Source organism: Pelodiscus sinensis, chromosome 3, assembly GCF_052426305.1.
Source record: "Pelodiscus sinensis isolate ZL-2025 chromosome 3, ASM5242630v1, whole genome shotgun sequence".
Taxonomy (NCBI): domain Eukaryota; kingdom Metazoa; phylum Chordata; order Testudines; family Trionychidae; genus Pelodiscus; species Pelodiscus sinensis.
The window spans coordinates 89,700,522-89,720,641 of record NC_143054.1 but is presented as its reverse complement, the minus strand read 5'-3'; the positions used below and the strand labels follow the sequence as shown (position 1 = coordinate 89,720,641).

The following is a 20,120-nucleotide window of genomic DNA, read 5'->3' as shown; positions in this document are numbered from 1 at the left end:
AAAACGTCACAAATCTACACACCCCAAAATAATATCATTATTATAACTGGTAATAAATATTTATACTGGGGCCCTACTGGGCTAAGAGATGTTCCAATGGAGGCAGATAGAATCCCTGCCTTGAGCCATCATGTTGTGTCTATGAGCCTACAAATACACAAGGGAATCACTTTAAGCATATGAACAGTTCCACCTAAAGAGTTTACAAGATCAAGTGCCTAAGAAGATAAATATTCAACACATTACAAGACACTATCCAATCTATATTTTTTTAAGTTTGATAATTCCATAAGAAATGAATATTGGCTTTTACCAACTAGCCTTTAAACAGTCACTGAGTTCTCTCAGAAACAAAGTGACCGAGGACAGTGATTCTCAGCCCTTCTTTAACTAAACACCCCCAAACCCAGACCTGAGCAAAATACCCTCCGTGGGCCAGATCCGGTCCACCAAGCTGCCAGATCCAGCATGCGGATGCAGTGGGGAGCCTCAGGCAGATTCTCTGCCTGCCCGCCGCACGCTGCTGAGAAATGCAGCCATTGCGGGGTTCTGTTTGAACAGCTGTGAGCCGGGTGGGGGGAGAGGGAAGGAAAAGCTTCATGCTCTGCTCCCACCCCAGCACAATCCCATTGGCCAGTTTCCGATCAATAGAAGCTGCCTGTTGTCAACAGGCAGCTTGGGAAACACCCTTCCCCCTCCCCCGGCTTGTAGCTGTTCAAAAACCACATAGACCTATACCAGGTAGGTCTCCCAGCTGGAGACAGCCTCTGATACCCCAAACTTCTGTCCCCCACTCCACATAATCCAAACCCTCTGTCCCCCTCCTGTACTCATATACCCTCCCAGATCCTGCATCCCAATCCCCTGCCCCAGGTCACAACCCATACCCCTGCACCCTCTCTTGGACCCCGGTCTCCTGCCCCAAGTCACAACCCCCTCTTGCCCCAGGTCACAACCCAAACCCTTCACCCTAGTCCCCTAAGGCAGGTCACGACTGCCTCCATCACCCAAACTCCCTTCCAGACCTCAAATCCTCTCCTGTATCCCAATCCCTCCCCAACCAGAGGTGGTTCAAGGGGGACCTGTGGGTCACAAATGCTGAGGTGGCAGGGCACAGAGATGGTGTGTCTCCTTGGAGAGCTGCTGCCTGCTCATGGAGTCAACAGCTGTGAAGCAATCTCTTCTGATGTGATAGGGGAAGAGATCTGTACCAACTCTGCACATTTTGGTTGTGTACCTCCAATCCAGACAGGCAGAGGGCTTGCCAAGGTGAGTCAGAAGGTGGAGGTAATGCTTTCTTCCTAAGCCCTCCTACTTAGGGATGAAGCCCAGTTTATTTTGACTGACCCCCTAAAATCTGCTGGGGCCCATGGATCCCTGGCAGAGAACCAGTGCCATAGACCATCAAACCCAGAAGACGCAGATGAAAGTTTTTCAATAACAAACAAACCCCCTAAAAATTACATTCAAAGCACAGGATTTGATAGTGATGAGGAACTTCAACTCTTCTGAGAGCACACAGTTATTCACAAATTCTCAGAATGCACTGGAAACTTTTATTGAAGAAGGTTAAAAAAAACCTCACTGGGCCAGAAGGCTATTCTAGATTTGATTCTGATAAATAGGGAGAAAGTATAGAAGGCAACTTTGTCAAAAGGAAGACCAGCCATTCTTGGTCAATGTGGTTACCCCAGAGAAGAATAAGGCACTATATATATATATATTAAAAAAAAACCCTGAAGTAATTTTAAAAATCATTATGTGCTCATTTCTTATGAAAGAGCACTGGTTAAAATATTTACCTGTCTATCACTCAACCCACTGGGACTCACATTCTTAAAATAAAATAGGTTTAAGTGCTTTGCTGAACTGGAGTCTAAAAGGATAAAGACATGTATATTTTTGTGGCAGGGGAGACATTCTTCATAACAGAAATCTTTAAAATCATATTGAAATGAGTGACACAAACACCCACTGGAGATTTTGAGCACATCTATTTTCAGTACACTATGGCTATGTCTTCACTACAAAGAAAAGTCGGAAAAAGATACGCAAATTGAAAAGTGCAATTTGCGTATCTTTTTCCGCTTTTCTTCCGAAAGAGGCTTTTCCAACATTTGGCCCATCTACACAGGGCCAAATGTCAGAAAAAGCCCTCTTTCGAAACATCTCTTCTTCCTCATAGAATGAGGTTTTTGAAAAAGCAGATGTGTTCCTTGGATGTGATAGAGCTTTTCCAGGATAACCTCTGGTATCCCGGAAAAGCTCTGCAGTGTAGACATAACCTATGATACATCTACAGACTATCATTGTTTAACAATACAAAAAACAAACAGAATACCCTTTTTCGTGTCTTCTCCTTTAAAAAGGGTCGGATAACTGTGTAGAGGGCATGGATATACCATGGTTGATTGACAAAATGAATTCCTCCAAACCGAGCTGGAAAACTATCCTAGAAAACATTAAAAAAAAAACCATCATGAGTAAAGTAAATTCTTTGGAAAAGATATATGGTGTGCATCAACTCAATTTTCTTCTGTTAAAATGCATTCATTTGCTTAACCTTAAATTTTTTTTCCAAAATGGTGCTCATTCAGTGCTGTTCCAACATTCCATTGCAGAGTAGCAATACTTCTGGACAAATTCCTGACAGAATGATTACAAAAGACTTCACAGCACTGAGCTGATCTCTTGATGTCCCTTTCAGCCTACATTCCTATGATTCTATAAACAGCCCCTATGTAGACTTTTCACATTTATGATCTGCCCAGAAGCCACCTATACAGCATGCTGTCCCTGATTATATCCATTCAATTTCATTCACTCTTTAATACTAGTGTGCCACATTCCTATCTCTGCCAGTATTATAACTAGAAGGCTACATCTACACTGCAGGCTTCTTACGCAAGAACTTTTTGCGCAAGAGTTCTTGTTCAAGAGCCAATCCACATTGACAAGTGCTTTTGTGCTAGAGATGTGCTTTTGCGCAAGAGCATCCATGGCAGTGTGCTCTCTTGTGCAAGAAAACTCTGATGGCCATTTTAGCCATAGGGGTTTCTTGTGCAAGAAAGCCCTGTTACTCATCCATATATGCCTTTTTGTGCAAGAGCGCTTGCGTAAAAAGGCTTAGTCCTCATAGAAAGAGGAATAACTCTTGTGCAAAAAGCCCTGTGTTCTTACGATTTACTGTACTTTTTCTTGTACAAGAATGCACTTATAGTGTGGACGCTCCGCAAGTTTTTGCACAAAAAAGTGTTCCTACCTTAAAAATCAGATGTAAACCTAACCTGGAAGTCAAAACATATACAATATTGTTTACAGTTTCCATAATTAAATTGCATTAAACATGATCATAAAATATTTATGAGCCTTGTTCTCATAAACATATTCAAAGGCTGTGAGCTGACATTTATGGAGCAAGCTTCATTCTAAATTGGTTTTGGCTGCTTTGCCAAGAGGTGGAATACTCATTTGTATGGTTATTTTCATATTCTCATTTTTGTTCTCAGGATCAAAAACTGCAATAATATTGTATGACCAAGCATGCATTTTATTTTTGAAAGTTGATAGCAAGGAACAGACACCCTTCTTTAACAGCCAGGAAGAAAGCTTGAAGTGACAAGTGATTTCACTATCCCTTTTCTGGAATACTGCCACCAAATTCATCATGTCTGTATGTGTGCATATACCCAGCGACTCAAATAGTCTGCTGTTCTTTTATATCTAGGCTAGACCCTTTGCATTAGGCATACGTGCAAGACAACAAGAGGTTTAAATATGCAATAATTTTAAATGCTCCCCATTTTCACAGATACCCATGTTATATAACATTGCAGGATGAGTACCACACATGCTTCTTTAAACGGGATGATATTTAGATACACTGATGAGTTGTATAATGGTATTCACTTGAGTTCTTACTATATTTAATTACTTCAACATTTATTTGTCTTGTGGAGAAATGCCCGTGTTTGCCAGAAGTTCTCAGATCCCCAGAAGGCAAAGACAGTAGAGCTCTGAGGGTATGTCTACACTAGCCCCCTAGTTCGAACGAGGTAGGCCAATATAGGCATTTGAAGTTGCAAATCGAGCCTGGGATTTAAATATCCCGCACTTGATTTGCATCTTCCCGGCCGGTCACCATTTTTTGAAATTTACAAATCCGGACTAACTGCCCGCATCTACACACAGCAGGGACCTGGTATTTCGAATTAAAGCCCCTAAATCAAACTACCTGTTAAACCTCCTTGCAGGAGGAATAACAGGTAGTTCGATTTAGGGCTTTACTTTATCTGATCCTTCATTTTCTTTCACATATAGTGCCACTCCCCTACCAGCCTCTCTTCTGTCCTGAGATATTTTGTATCTTGGTACAACTGTGTCCCATGATTGTCCTCATTCCACCAAGCAAAAGGAAAAAAGGAACTATCTTACTGCAACAAGTGAAATCAAAGGAAGGACTCGTGCATACATTTATTAAACACCATTTTAAAATAAGTTGGTTTTGTGCCCCCCATTACTTCTAGTGGTTGGATGTTCCTAAACCTCACTTCTCTGATGCTTAGAAATTTCCAGCTTGAATATGTTTACAGCCAATTTATATGCATTTGTTCTTGTGCCAACTAAATAATTATTTTCTTCCCTGGGATTTTACCCGATGTATTTATTTATAGAGAAGAACCATATTTCAGCCAACTTTTTTGCTAGGCTAAACAAGCCAAGTTTTTAGTTTCCTCTCAAAAATTATATTCTCTGTACCCCTGATCACCCTAGTAGCTCTTCTCTGCATCTGTTCCCGTTTGAATCATCTTTCTTTAACATGGTAAACAGAATTGTACACAGTATTCCAGAGTAAGTCTTGGCATTGTTTTTGTCCAGTGGCATTAATACTTCCCTCTCCCCACTGTAAATACTTTGCCTGATACAGTCCTAGGTCTATATTTACGTTGTTCACAGCCATCTTATATTAGTGGCTCATAGTCATCCTGTGATCCATCCATACACTCAGGCCTCTCTCCTCCTCACTCATATTCAACTGATGAATCACAGCTTCTATCAAAAAATACCCGTTAGCCCCTATATACGTGGCTTTGCACTTTGTACTGTTCATTCCATTTCTATTACTTCTGTCCTCAAGGTCATCCATTTCTTCTTAGATATGTTGACCCTCCTCTATATTGCTACCTCCCAATTTTGTCTTCAGCACACTCCTACTTTTTGTCCCAAGATCATTAATGAAAATACACTAGTGAACTTTATATTAAAAGTTCTCCTTTCAACACCATTCACTAACCCCGCTTTCAATTCCAATACTAACAAATAATTTCCTGTATAATACTATGTCTGAGCCATTACTAACGTCCAAATAGATTAAATCTAGTACATTTCCCTTGTCTTAAAAAAGTCAATTATAAAGATATCCATTTAGTTTAGTAAGATCTATCTTTGATAATTACATGTTGTATTTTATCCCCCTTTCTGTTTGCTTTCATGTCTAAGAATATTTTTTCTTCAAAAGCTTTATATGCTACCCAAGCCTTGCTTCATTAACAAGAAAAGAAGGTGCTATTTGCACCTTTGGAACCAGTCTTTCAACATTCAGAAGTCAAATGTGCACATACAATAATCACAACTCCACAGCAAAATCTGAAATAACTGTCATAAGTGTTTGGAAAGACTGTGCCACAAAGAGGTCATTACACATCTTGCAAACATCAAGCAGAATGAGTAAGAACTTGGATCCTTAATTCACCTTGCACCTTGTCAATAAAATAAATCTCCATGCTGAAAAAATACATTATGATGGTTAAAAGATAGCAAGTTATTTACATATCAGAGCAACTAGAATCGTAGAATACTAAAACTAAAAGGGACCTCAAGAGGTTATCCAATCCAGTCTCCTGCCCTCACGGCATCACCTAGTACTGTCTAGACCATCCCTGATAAGTGTCTGTCTAACCTGCTCTTAAATATCTCCAGTGATGGAGATTCCACAACCTCCTTTGGCAATTTATTCCAGTGTCTAAATACCCTGGATACTTCTAGATTGCAAGCTTCTTCCGGAAGAGATCATCCAGAAAAACTTTTTTTGAAAGAGAGAGTCTACACAGCAAAAATGCAACAAAAAAGCAATCTGCTTTTTCGAAAGATAGCATCCACATTGATTGGATGCTATCTTGCATATGAGGCCACCCAGAACCGGTTCAGACAGGGCATTAGGTCAGCAGTTGCTTGAGTGCTTTTTTTGCAATAGCATCACTCTGATGACTCATATTCAGCTTGTGGTCCACTATAACCCCAGATCCCTTTCTGTCATACTCCTTCCCAGACAGTCGTTTCCCATTCTGTATGTGTGAAACTGATTGTTCCTTCCTAAGTGGAGCACTTTGCATTTGTCTTTATTAAACTTCATCCTGTTTACCTCAGACCATTTCTCCAGATCATTTTGAATTATGACCCTATCCTTCAGATTAGTCGCAACCCCTCCCAGCTTGCTATCATCTGCAAACTTAATAAGCGTACTTTCTATGCCAATAACTAAATCGTTGATGAAGATATTAAACAGAGCTGGTCCCAAAACAGACCCCTGTGGAACCCCACTTGTTATACCTTTTCAGCAGGATTGTGAACCATTAATAACTACTCTCTGAGTACGGTTAACCAGCCAGTTATGCACCCACCTTATAGTAGCCCCTTCTAAGTTGCATTTGCCTAGTTTATTGATAAGAATATCATGCAAGACCATATCAAACGCCTTACTAAAGTCTAAGTATGCCACATCCACTGCTTCTCCCTTATCCACAAGACTAGTTATCCTATCAAAGAAAGCGATCAGTTTGGTCTGACGTGATTTATTCTTTACAAATCCATGCTGGCTGTTCCCTATCACCTTGCCTCCTTCCAAGTGTTTACAGATGATTTCCTTAATTACTTGCTCCATTATCTTCCCTGGCACAGAAGTTAAACTAACTGGTCTGTAGTTTCCTGGATTGTTCTTATTTCCCTTTTTATAAATGGGCACTATATTTGCCATTTTCCAGTCTTCTGGAATCTCTCCTGTCCCCCATGATTTTCCAAAGATGATAGCTAGAGGCTCAGATACCTCCTCTATCAGTTCCTTGAGTATTCTAGGATGCATTTCATCAGGCCCTGATGACTTGCAGGCATCTAACTTTTCTAGGTGATTTTTAACTTGTTCTTTTTTTTATTGTTTTTGTTTTCTTGTTACTCTTTATGGGTATGTCTACACTACCCCGCTAGTTCGAACTAGCGGGGTAATGTAGGCATACCGCACTTGCAAATGAAGCCCGGGATTTGAATTTCCCGGTCTTCATTTGCATAAACTGGGCGCCGTCATTTTTAAATCCCTGCTCTTTCGAACCCCACGCGGCACGAACTAGGTAGTTCGGACTAGGCTTCCTAGTCCGAACTACCGTTACTCCTCATTCCACGAGGAGTAATGGTAGTTCGGACTAGGAAGCCTAGTCCGAACTACCTAGTTCGTGCCACGTGTAGCCGCGCGGCACGGGGTTCGAAAGAGCAGGGATTTTAAAATGGTGGCACCCAGTTTATGCAAATGAAGCCCGGGAAATTCAAATCCCGGGCTTCATTTGCAAGTGCGGTATGCCTACATTACCCTCCTAGTTCGAACTAGGAGGGTAGTGTAGACATACCCTCAGTCTCTAACTAGACTGAGCGGGCTCGTCTACACTGGCCCCTTTTCCGGAAGGGGCATGTTAATTTCACCTATCGTAGTAGGGAAATCCGCGGGGGATTTAAATATCCCCCGCGGCATTTAAATAAAAATGTCCGCCGCTTTTTTCCGGCTTTTAAAAAAGCCGGAAAAGAGCGTCTACACTGGCCCCGATCCTCCGGAAAAAGTGCCCTTTTCCGGAGGCTCTTATTCCTTTGAAGTAGGAATAAGAGCCTCCGGAAAAGGGCACTTTTTCCGGAGGATCGGGGCCAGTGTAGACGCTCTTTTTTAAAAGCCGGAAAAAAGCGGCGGACATTTTTATTTAAATGCCGCGGGGGATATTTAAATCCCCCGCGGATTTCCCTACTACGATAGGTGAAATTAACATGCCCCTTCCGGAAAAGGGGCCAGTGTAGACGTAGCCAGCTTGTTTTCTGCCCCCAGCTTTCTAATCTTGTCCCTACATACTTGTGTTATTTGCTTATATTCATTCTTTGTAATTTTACCTAATTTTCACTCTATATGATTCCTTTTCAATTTTTAGATTATGTAAGTTCTTCTGGCTAAGCCAAGGTGCCATACTTTCCATCTTTTGTACACAGTGGAAATATTTTGGAAGGAAAAATTGTTTGGTGACATTTGAACCAGTATTTGCAGATAGTTCTGTAAATCCACAAGAAATTGTACTCCGTCAATCCAGTTTGCCATTCCAGCATAGATGCACAGAGCAGTATGTACTCTATGCAAGTGAACATCCTTAGAGCTAATGAAGAAGTCTTCAGACAAAACAGATGTGTGATGTGGGGGTTGGGGTACATAGGATGGAATGGAGCAAAGAAGAGTAGGAACTACTACTTATGGTCCCTATACTGTTCCCATTAGCCTCCAGGACATTTCAGAGGATCAAATATTTACCTTATGCAGTAGATATGGAAGAGACAAACGAGCCCATGGGATCTATTTCTGTTAAGTTCCTCCCCCTTCCATTTACACCACAAAACAAATTCAGCCATTCATACTAGGATGATGGCACACACACACACACCCCACACACCATGAAGTTTATGAAATATTTTTGGTTTGATACTTAAGAGAATAGTTAGGTAATGGGCTGAGAAATCCTAAACGGAAAGGTAGCTATGCACCATTTTCAGTGTGGGACAAAGTAACACCTCTCCACACCCCTGGCAGTTAGAAGTATAGAGGTAGGGGACTGCCAGAGTACCTTTGTGGTGTTCTGGATGATTTTTATAAGTGGCTGTGCCACCTCCAGGATACGTATGTAGATTATGGGGTGTGAGTCCTCCACAATCTCCTCAGTTGGCATGTTGAGGTTCTGGGCTACCCTCTAAGAAGGTCCAAGTGGGCTTTCATGCTCACTGCCAAGAGGGATGTAGTAGTGTTCACTTCTGCCTCATCTGGTGAGGAAGAAGATGAGGCTTGAGGTGGGACAGGGTCTTCCTGCCTCTCCAATTCCCTGATGACATGCTCAGAGGTATCTGCCCCCGCTGTGACTGATATTGCAGCTGTGACATTGCACTAGATGGAGGAGGCCTTGGGTCTGAACCATTTGGTGGTAGGGAATGGTGCCACATCATGGTGAACTTATCCTGGTGCTAGATAGGTAGTGGCGCACACAGTGTCGGCAATGGCGCAGCAGCTGGGGATTGTGCCACCATGGCAATTAAGTCCCAGAGATCCGCTAAAGTATTTGGTGTGGAGGAAAGGTGCAGGTCCACCTTCAACACTTCCCTGACTGGGGCACTGACAGCAGACTCGACAGACCTCCCCTCAAGGCCAGACTCAACCGCGTTGAGACCCATGGCCCAGCTTTCTGGTGTTCTGATGTGGGATGCACCAAACTGGTGTTCTATCTACTCTTCTTGGCGAGGAAACAATCCCGTTCTGCCTCTTACTTCTTGTGCGGCACCAGAGATAGTGAGCCAACCCTCCACACAGGGGAGCAGTGACAGTGCTGTCTTTCTTCAGTGCCAAGGTGTACCACACCAAAGCCAATGAGATTTGCACTGAGGCTGCTGGTGCCAGCTCTTGGGCCAGCAGAGGCTGGAGAATGAACTCCATTAAAAGGAGCTTAAGGCAATAGTCTCTCTCTTTTGGTTCTGGGCTTGGAGCCTCTGCAAATGTTATACTTGTCTTGCAAATGTCCCTTTCCGAGGCACTTCAGACAAGTACCTTAGCCACAGGCTTATCATATCTATCACACAGCTTGAAACCCTGGGGCCATGGCATGTCCCGGAGATGAGAAAAATTAGTGGGGGAGAACCCCCAATGCAAACTTACTAACAAACTGGTATAATAATGATTTAACAACTATGAACAGGGGAAAAAACCACTAGGAAAACACTTTCTAAAGCAAGAGAAAAGCTGCCCCAATGACCATCACTTGGAGTAAGAAGGAAACGAGCAGGCAGCAGGTCGGTAGGGGACCTAAATACACTGCCATGAAGATGCCACTGCAGAACCAACTTGATGGGTACTGGTAAGAGTGAAACCTTCTGATGACAGTGCATGCAATCACTAAAAGAAGAACTAATTTTTACACCAGGGATGCATCAGGCTTGGCCATCCTACAAATCAGCAGGTAATAATTTCTTCCAAATCAATTATTCCTGTGTTTTCTCCAGATTAAGTCACAGGCACGGTGGCAATTGCAAGTGCCCCTATAACACTTCATGGCAGAGCAGCCTGTAGCCCAGTAATCGCATTCTGCATGGATTTCTGAAAAAGAAATCCCATGTCAAAAGCCGAGAAGAAACATGTATCTAGAAAGAGCCACAAAGCAAGCTATGCACTTGACTGGAGAAGTGATTAGGCAGCCGATGGAGCATAACTGAATGGTTAAAAAGAGTGTACTTAATCTCTTCCTTTCTTTGCAACATAGATAACTAATTAGATTTATTTGTTTGTGTGACTTTTTTTACTAACCACTGAGAAACATTACTGACTGTGTGGAATAGAGCAAGATAAGTATACATCTGATAATCAGTTCTAAATACAGTCATTCTATATATGAAGAGAGGTACAGCTAATTAGTATTGTTTACAATCCTAAATAGCCAAGGCTTACAGATGCTGGCTAATAGTTTGCAGTCAGATAAAAGGTAGAGCCCTGTATGTTTATATGTAAGGTTGTCTGCTATAAGGATGTTAAAATGCGATTAACTGGCTAATTGTATAGTCAGTACCATTTCTATCGACTATACGATTAGTCAACAAGCGCTGCTGTGTAGAGCCGCAGTGGGGGTAGCTCCAGGATCCGACTCCAGCCGGGAATGAGCAGTCCTGACGTGTGCCAGCTTCGCAGCCACTCACACCGCAGCTCAGCATTTTACATTTAAAATGCAGGGGCACAGTGATCAGTGCTAGCCAGGAATGCTTGGTCCTGGCTCGCACTGAGTCCAGTAGCCCTTGTTTGTGACAGAGAGCCCTGGCTGTCATGAACACGGGCTGCTTGGTGGCAACAGCCCCTGTCCACAGTGGGTCCCAGCTCCCCACTGGGACTCCTGTGGACAGCGGCTGCTTCACAGCAGCATTCCCTATTCCCCGCCCACCCCTCCACCCCGAACAGAGGTAGTGGGGAGGGGCAGGCAACATCCCGGAGACGGGACTGAAGGGAACTGGCTTTTAACCAGTTTTTTCCCTCCAGCTCCTGTCCACCTTCCCCCCCCCCCCTTGCTGCCTCTCATCGAGTCAGCAAGGAGGGGGGTGCCACAGAGAACACAGGGGAAGCAGGAACTGCTTTAGGCCTTGCTTGCCCCCTGCTCCCAGTGGCACTTCTGCTTTTGAAATATATAAGAGCCTGACAGGCTCTTGTACTTTCCAAAAGCAGAAGTGCCAGCAGTAGGAATGGCATGAGCAGGGACTGAAACAGTCCCCGCTCGCACCGTTTCCTTGCTGTGCCTTTGCCTCCCCTGCCCCCACGGAGATGGTGCTGAGGGGGAACCGGCCCTAGCACCAGCTTCTGCTCCCCTCCACTTGCTGCCTCGTTCTGATAGAGGAAGCAAGGGAGGGAGGAAAGCGACTAGTCAAGTTGCTACTCGACTATCCGATAAGCATTTGCTTATCGGATAGTCGACTATTCAACTAGTCGCTAACATCCCTAGCCTCCTAGTGACTGTTAAATTGGCCTCTTCTCTCAGGTCAACAAGACAGTTAAAGGGAATGGTCCCAAACAAATTGCCTTATTACAGCATTTTCAGTTCCAAATTCAAGGAACCCTAATTTACTCACAGCACAGTGGTCTTCTCAGCCCCACTCTCCTCTCAGAAATTGCATTGTCTGTTTTTACATGCTTCTTTCCAGCAACCTGCAGCTTTCAATTTCTACTCCTGGGCACATACCAGAGAAGTCAGATTTGAGCTCTTTAGCTGCACAGGCAGTGTTCTAGTCTTCAGTTCTCTTCCATTTCAATATTTTTGTTATCTCTGTATGCATAGGATCACAGAGAAGAAACAAAGACTGCTACCCATAACTCATACTGCATGGGTCCACTGACAAATAACTGGGATCAATACACTTCCACTGTCTGTGGACAGAAGTTCCTCTTTTGGACATACTCAGTTGACTGTATGCCTCTAATGTTCAAGATTATTGACATTTGTTTATTTAATTCTTATTCAGTTTTGATTGTCTCAACACCATCAACATGTGCACACAGCAAGCATACTATCCCATGCTCCCACAACTCTTACTCAATTCTTTTTCTACCCTTCCTCCCCATCCCCCATTACCTGTTACCACTTTGCATCTTCTCTTTGGGTATGTCTGCTCTATAACTGCTACAGGCATGCTTCCATAATGCCATACCATAGAGTGAGCAATAAAATGGTGGCAGTTCATCATGGTTAGCTCCTGGTGAGCCGCTGCTGCTATATTTACCTGCATCGCTGCAGGAATGGGTGATCGTGGCTCTCGTTGGCTGGGAACGTTGATCCATGGCCAACAGGAGCTGGAATTCCCCGTAACTGTGGAGACGCAGGTAAATATGGCAGTTGGGGGGCCTGCTAGGGGCTAACCCTGGCAGGCCAGATCCAGCCCAGGGGCAAACCCTGGCAGACCAGATCCTGCCTACCCCTGACATAGATGCTTCCGACACTAAAAGGAGGGTTTTGCCATCAATGTAGGTAATCCACCTCTGCAAGATGTAGTAGTTAAGTTGAAGAAAGAACTCTTCTGTTGACCTAGCTGTGTCTTATGGCACTCAAAAAGTGACATTTCTCCCAGACTCAAGCAACATAGCTAGGTACTGTAAATCCAACTCTTAAGCATAGGGCAGGCCTTAAATTTGAATGTAAGTTCTTGGAAGCAGGGACTGCCATCTTCTGTGTGTTTGTACAAGTACTATTACATGGGGCCCCTTATTCTGACTGGTCTTGTAGGCACTAGCATAATGCTGGTGATAATAATGAGTTGCTATACTCAACAAGCATAGTAAGGACCTCTCTCACATTGAACATCACTTGGGCTTAAGGAAATCAGGACTCCAGAAGTTTTTGAAAATCCCACCCTTTGCATCAGCACCATTATCAGCATCATTATCTACAGAATCATAGAATCATAGGACTGGAAGGGACCTCAAGAGGTTTGGCATGACTTGTTCTTCACAAACCCATGCTGGCTATTCCCTATCACTTTATTACCTTCCAAGTGTTTGCATATGATTTCCTTAATTACCTGCTCCATTATCTTCCCTGGGACAGACGTTAAACTGACCGGTCTGTAGTTTCCTGGGTTGTTCTTATTCCCCTTTTTATAGATGGGCACAACATTTGCCCTTTTCCAGTCTTCTGGAATCTCCCCTGTCTTCCATGATTTTTCAAAGATCATAGCTAAAGGCTCAGATACCTCCTCTATCAGCTCCTTGAGTATCCTGGGATGCATTTCATCAGGACCTGGTAACTTGCTGACATCTAACTTTCCTAAGTGATTTTTAACTTGTTCTTTGTGTATCCTATCTTCTAAACTTACCCTCTCTCTGCTTGTATTCACTACGTTAGGCACACCTCCAGACTTCTCGGTGAAGACCGAAACAAAGAAGTTATTGAGCATCTCCGCCATTTCCAAGTTTCCTGTTACTGCTTCTCCCTCCTCACTAAACAGTGGGCCTACCCTGTCCTTGGTCTTCCTCTTGCTTCTAATGTATTTATAAAAGGTCTTCTTGTTTCCCTTTATGCCTGTAGCTAGTTTGATCTCATTTTGTGCCTTTGCCTTTCTAATCTTGCCCCTGCATTCCTGTGTTGCTTGCCTATATTCATCCTTTGTTATTTGTCCAAGTTTCCATTTTTTATAGGACTCCTTTTTTTATTTTGAGATCATGCAAGATCTCCTTGTTAAGCCAAGCTGGTCTTTTGCCATATTTTCTATCTTTCCTACACAGCGGAATTGTTTGCTTTTGGGCCCTAGGAAGACTCAGATTTCTTACATACTATACAAAAGGGTCTTTCAAAGCCTGCAACTGAATTCCTTGGGTGCCAACCACCTGGAAATACAGTGCAGTAGTAGTAGAAAATATAAACTAATCTGGGAACTGAGAGCCATCAGTGCCTACATTAGGGGTAGATGACACCTTAGACAGGCTACCAAACACAAATCTTCATTGCAGATATCCAAAAAACAAGGTGTTTCAAATAGACTGCAGTGAAATGTGCGCTACGTATTATAGGATAATTGTAGTGTCCCTGAATATTTACACTAAGGTCTTGATCTTGTTTACACTTACACATCTAAAGCTATCCAGGACTTAAGCAAAAAACATAATTACCAGAGAAAAAAAGCCTTCATTAGGAAGATTTAGGCAGCAGTGATATTTTATTTGGTACCCTGACCTCTTTTCCAGTCCAGACAGGTGGGTCATAAATCACAGAATTCAAAATAAATAATATTAAATAGTAAACCTCCTATGCAGATACCTCAAGAAATCCAAATATCCTACAACATGCTGCCTCAACTATTTCAGACTTTAAGAATCTGATATGTACTTTAACTTGAAGACGTGCCTTTTTATCTTATATTCCTAGCTTCAGTTTTATGAAGAACTTTAGAGCATTTTCTAAATCAAATTTTAAAGAGTCCAAAATGTATTTTTGTTACAACAGTCAGCTAAATGGGAATTACCTAAAGGCAAATTAAAATCATTCATGGCAGTCTTTAATTATCTGCAACTCTATGTAGACATCTAGCTGAAGAGATCCTGATGAGGCAATTTGACTATTGGCAATCCTTTTACCATTCATTTTATCTTACAAGCTATATAGGAATATGTTTCCATTAAATAAGATGAGAACAGCAAACAGATAGCAGCTCTCCAATAAGAATATTGCTTTTTTTCACATCAAGTAACCTTCCATCTTTCATTTCAGCATGCCACTTGTAAAAATTATAATTTTGTGATATACTACTAAAACCCACTGATGATAAATGTTTGCATAATTAGAGTGAACAATAATACGTATATATGCACAATTAAAGGCACATCCTATATATACACCATTTTATGTTCTCTTTGTCTTGAGTAAAAAATTACAGTTAATCTTTGTAATAACCTACTAAAGTTTGTGAGTAGAACTTATTGAAGTTGTTTCTTTATCAAAATCTCCCTGACTTGACTTCTTGGAGTTACTTATAGTCCTATGCTTCCATGATTTTTCACACAAAAATGTTGACTAAAAAGTCAATTTATTTTGTCTTTTTTGAAAATTTTTAATTCGTAACTGTTGGAAAATGCCTGCTTTCTCTCTCTTCCTACAGAAGTGAGAGGAACAGTTAAGAGAAATTTAAAATGTTACTTTCAGAGAGTTCACTAAAAAAAGTGAGTTTCTCACAATTTCACTTCATTACTTACAGAGAGGCTCGAACCCCATTACAATTTTTCACACTTTTGTAACTTGAGGAACAGTACCAAAGTTGACAAGCAGAAAGGAAAATGAGGAAAAGCAAGTTGCCTCATACACAAATTTCTTTTAATTTTCCTATGGGAAAAACATTATTTACCAATAGGATATTTACCAATGGGGGATTTCTTCTGTAAAAATTCTTGTGATAATTTTCCACAGAACTTTCGTAATTAATATCTTGTTAACAAGGCAAGCATATTATATTGAAAATTGCACTGTGCATAAATATAGGAAGATATTTTTCTAGCATTTGGAAAAAATAGTGTGAAATTTCCACTCATGAAAGGTGTCATGGGGTACTGCATAAGACAAAAAGTCACTCTACAAAATACATATTGTATAGACAGATGAAATGTGATTCAGTCTTCTCTCATTGCACCACTTTTGCATCTCAATTCTGATCAGGAGGGACTGTCTCTATAGAAGATGAAATATTTTTATCCCCATGAACACGCAATCTTTGATCTCTCTGCTGAAGCTACTCAAAGGTGGCCAACTGTTGTGATGGTTTTAATGATTTGGATACTTACTCAGTCCATTGAGATCAAAGGCATTTTACAGTATTCACCAAACAGTCATTAGATAGCACCGGCCTTGTGCTGTGATTGTTCCAGAATTTAGCTGGATGAAATCTGAATTGATTATCTAGAGGTGAAAGGCTCTATATCCCATTACCAAACACCAATCTTGTCACTCGTCTAATTTCCACTTTATAGCAAGGAAAGAAATAAAGGGTTTAAGATAATGGCAAAATGAAAAGAGATTGAAATGTGGATATGAGAAACATGAGGAAGACACAGAAATAGTGGGAAATGGAGAAGAGCAATTAATCAACAATTAATATAGGGAGGAACACATAAGATGTTCCTACTTACATGCAGGATATTATAAAATATTCAAGTCAATATAACATGGGCCTTCCCACCAGGTTTTTCCAAAAATTGCACACAGGGAGAAAAAAGAAAAGAAAATGAAGAGTAATATTTCATGTAGAGTCCATTTATTTCAGAATGAATTTTAAACATTTAATGGAGCTCTAACTTAATTCTCAGCATATACAATTTGTTTACAAACACCATGGGTATGTCTACACTACCACCCTAGTTCAAACTAGGGTGGTAGTGTAGACATACCCCATGTAAGTCAATCATAGGAAAATATAGTACTTATTATTTCTGTATAACAATTTTCCACATAAATTGGATCCCAATCTCAAAAAAAAATGTCCCTATAATTACTGGTTGAAACTCACAGAAAGCTATTGCATTCAATATGCAAGATGATATATATGTGGACATAGCATAGTGTAGGCATACATAGTTTTGGTGGAGAGAATATAGATAATATTTATGTGAGTGAGTTATTCCAAATCCTGAGATAATGTTACACCATACATAACAGAAGGATCATGTGTATTTGTGAACCAGGCTATATGAATGGCACAAGTATTAAAATAGACTGACAGAAGAGAAAATCTCCCTGCAGTAACTAAAATCATAAACACAAAATCCTGAATGAGTTTTATCATCCTTTAACTGTTCAGTCAGGACCCATCCCTTCATAACTAAGAAAAGAGAATTATTCTCACCAGCTGCCCCCTCTATCAGTGAAACCATCTGACAAGATTAAACAAATCAGAGCCACTCTGCCTTGATGTGAGGAGACATGGCCTATTTCAATTTATCCACTGAGGGAAGAAGCAGGTGGTAACATCACAAGTTACTCTCACACCTCGGCAGAAGGAAAAACAACACACCACGCAAGGAAAAGGTTCAGTCGTGCAGTCGCAGCAGCAAGATCACAACAAGAGACGCAAAAGAAAACACTGTCCAACACCTGCTAATGTTGAAATTTTGAAACTCATGAATTGTATTACCCAAATTAGACAGCAAAAGTCATTACACCTCCACTTATTACACTGAAATATCCAACATAATGACCATGTAGAAATAGCATTACCAGCTTCCCAATTTCTGAAAACTGGATACCTGTACTCCATCCCCTCCCTGAGGCCCTGCCTCCTATTCCACCCACTCCCCCAATGCACCATCCTCCTCTCACTCCACTCCCTCCCAGCCCAGAGACCACCACACTCTCCCCACCTCAGCAGTTGACTGCAGGTGGGCAGAAGTGTGTTCCATAAGCCATTCACTTAAGTCACACAAGTCAATGGAGGAGCTGGGAACAGAATCCTGGCTTCCAGGCTCCCTTCCATGCTCTCACTCACCACTCCCACGTCCCTCCCAGAGCTAGGATCCAGGATCAGAAAACAGGAGTTCTAACCCCTAGCTCTCTCCTCCCCACCTCCCACCCCCCAAAAAAAGCGCCAGAAAGATTCTCCGAGACAGGAATAGAGCTTGGGAGCCCTTAGTCCCAGCCCCTTGCTCTAACCCACTAGCACCCATTCCCCTCCCAGAGCCAGGAAGAGAACCCAAGAGTCCTAGCTCCAAGCTCTCACCCCCAGCTCCTCTGGACCCTACCACTAAAGCAAGGGATAATCCTAAGGATGTTAAATATCAAGTAATTTACTAGTCGAGTAGATGATGGAATTTCCATCGACTACTCAACTAGTGAATAGGCACTTCCGCATTCTTCCTTTGAAATGTACAAGAGCCCCCGCTGGGGTTCTTGTACATTTCAAAGGAGGAAAGCAGAACTCCACGTGCAGCCCAGACCAACAGGAAGTCACGCTGACTCCGGGCAGCATGCAGGCATGCCAAATTTGAAATGTACAAGAGTCCGCAGCAGGTGGAGGCTCTTGTGCATTTCAAAGCAGAAGTGCCCTCATGGAGCCTGGGCTCAGTGGGAGACTCCCTAGCTCACCCCGGGCTCCACGCAGCACTGCCACTTTGAAATGCCGTGGCAGCATTTCAAAGGGGCAGCACTGCACAGCTGAGTCCGGGATCAGCTGTGGAGTGCTGCCGCTTCGAAGTACCCCCCTTTGCTGCCTTTATCTGATAAAGGCAGCAAGGGTGGGAGGGAAGCCATCAGTCGACTCAACTATCTGATAAGCACTTGCTTATCGGATAGTTGACTAGTCCTTAACATCCTTAGATGGTCCCAAATAGCATTTTCTGTAAACTGTTAGCCATTCAGGAAAGATTCTAATGCCACCCAGCTTATTAGCAGAGAACTCAGAGCTAGGTTTTTTGTCTCTAATGGTGGTGCACATTTACACATGTCTCGGTGAACATAAACATTCTGCAAATGGATGGAAAGCATCTACACACGGATGGAAAAGATTAACACTTGTCAAAGCTGGGGCAGAGGGCTGCTCGCTTCCATCTGGGGAATTTGCTCCATTGTTTGTAGCTGCAACCTGCACACCTTGGCTGGCTCCAAAAAACATACATAGAAATATTGATTCCAGGGTCCCCCTGCTTTCCTAGGTGAGTTTAACAAGCTTCCACGCCTGGTTCTTCAATACCCCATGATGAAGGGCTCTTGGGGCCCCAGTGATCAGTCTATCTTGACTGCAGCTGCAACAGGCTGTCTGCAAAACACTGGAGCCTGTGGCAAGGATTGAACAAGGAGTACTGCTGGGGTGGGGGGAGAGGACAGGCAGCCAGGGTCCTATCTGGATGGTGCTTGCACTGTGTGCAGAGCCAGGATTGGCAGCCTGACCTGGCCCAGCCCTTCAGGAGAAACAGCCCTGCACTGACCTGGGATCCCTCTGTGGCCACTGTGGGGAGAGCAGGACAAGGTCAGGGCTGCTCTCTGAGGATTCGGCTAGACTGCAAGGATCTATCAGAAAAAAATTAATGAAATACGCTCCACATTTTGTGTATCTTTTTCCGATACTTTTGTCGGAAGAGGCTTTTCCAAAATTTGGCTCGTCTAGACTGGGCCAAATTTCAGAAAACAAACCCTCTTTTGGAACAAGGAATGCGGCAAAAAAAAAAGCAGAAGAGCAAACACATTCCTTGGATGCAGCGGTGTTTTTTCGGGATACCTCTGGTATCCCAAAACACTGCCCCCGCAGTCTAGCCGTAGCCTGAATGACCACTCTCCCAACATCTGCACCCCAAAGGCAGTGGGACTGCCCCCTTTCTTCCCACGACCTGCTTGGAGTTTGTCCTCTCCTCTACTGCTCTGTTCACAGCACCCTGTGAACCTGTTCCCCTTAACCAGCCCTGGGCTGGTCCCCTCCTCAGGCATAGCCACCTTCCCTGGGTTGTCACTGGGTTGCCCTTCTAGTCACTGATGAGTCTCTCTGTCAGCAGCTGAGCAGTTGCCAATCTTTCTGCCCTCTTAGTCGGGAGATGATTGTGGTTACTCTGGTAACCAGAATTTTAGTGTCTGGTCAGCAGTGGTAACTGGACTCTTTGGCTGAAAACCGGACACTTGGCAACCCTATGTAGAATATTTTTTTAAAGAAAAATAATGGATTACTTCAAATGAAAGATGAAAGATTTCAGAGATCAGACTATCAGCATAAAATGCGAGGGTAGAATGTTCTATCTACACCCTAGATTTCAGCATTTTACTGGTAGATCAATAATGTATAAGAGTAGC

At 42.6% G+C, this 20,120-nt stretch overlaps 1 protein-coding gene across 1 annotated transcript in view; it reads right to left on the bottom strand.

Annotated features, from left to right (window-relative positions):
* The window catches only part of CLVS2 (clavesin 2), an 87,405-nt gene that overhangs the window by 11,213 nt on the left and 56,072 nt on the right, over positions 1-20,120 (bottom strand). The window contains exon 3 of the mRNA XM_075924073.2: positions 2,342-2,452. Within this exon, the coding sequence (XP_075780188.1) occupies positions 2,342-2,452 (111 nt within the window). The remainder of the gene's footprint in view (positions 1-2,341; positions 2,453-20,120) is intronic.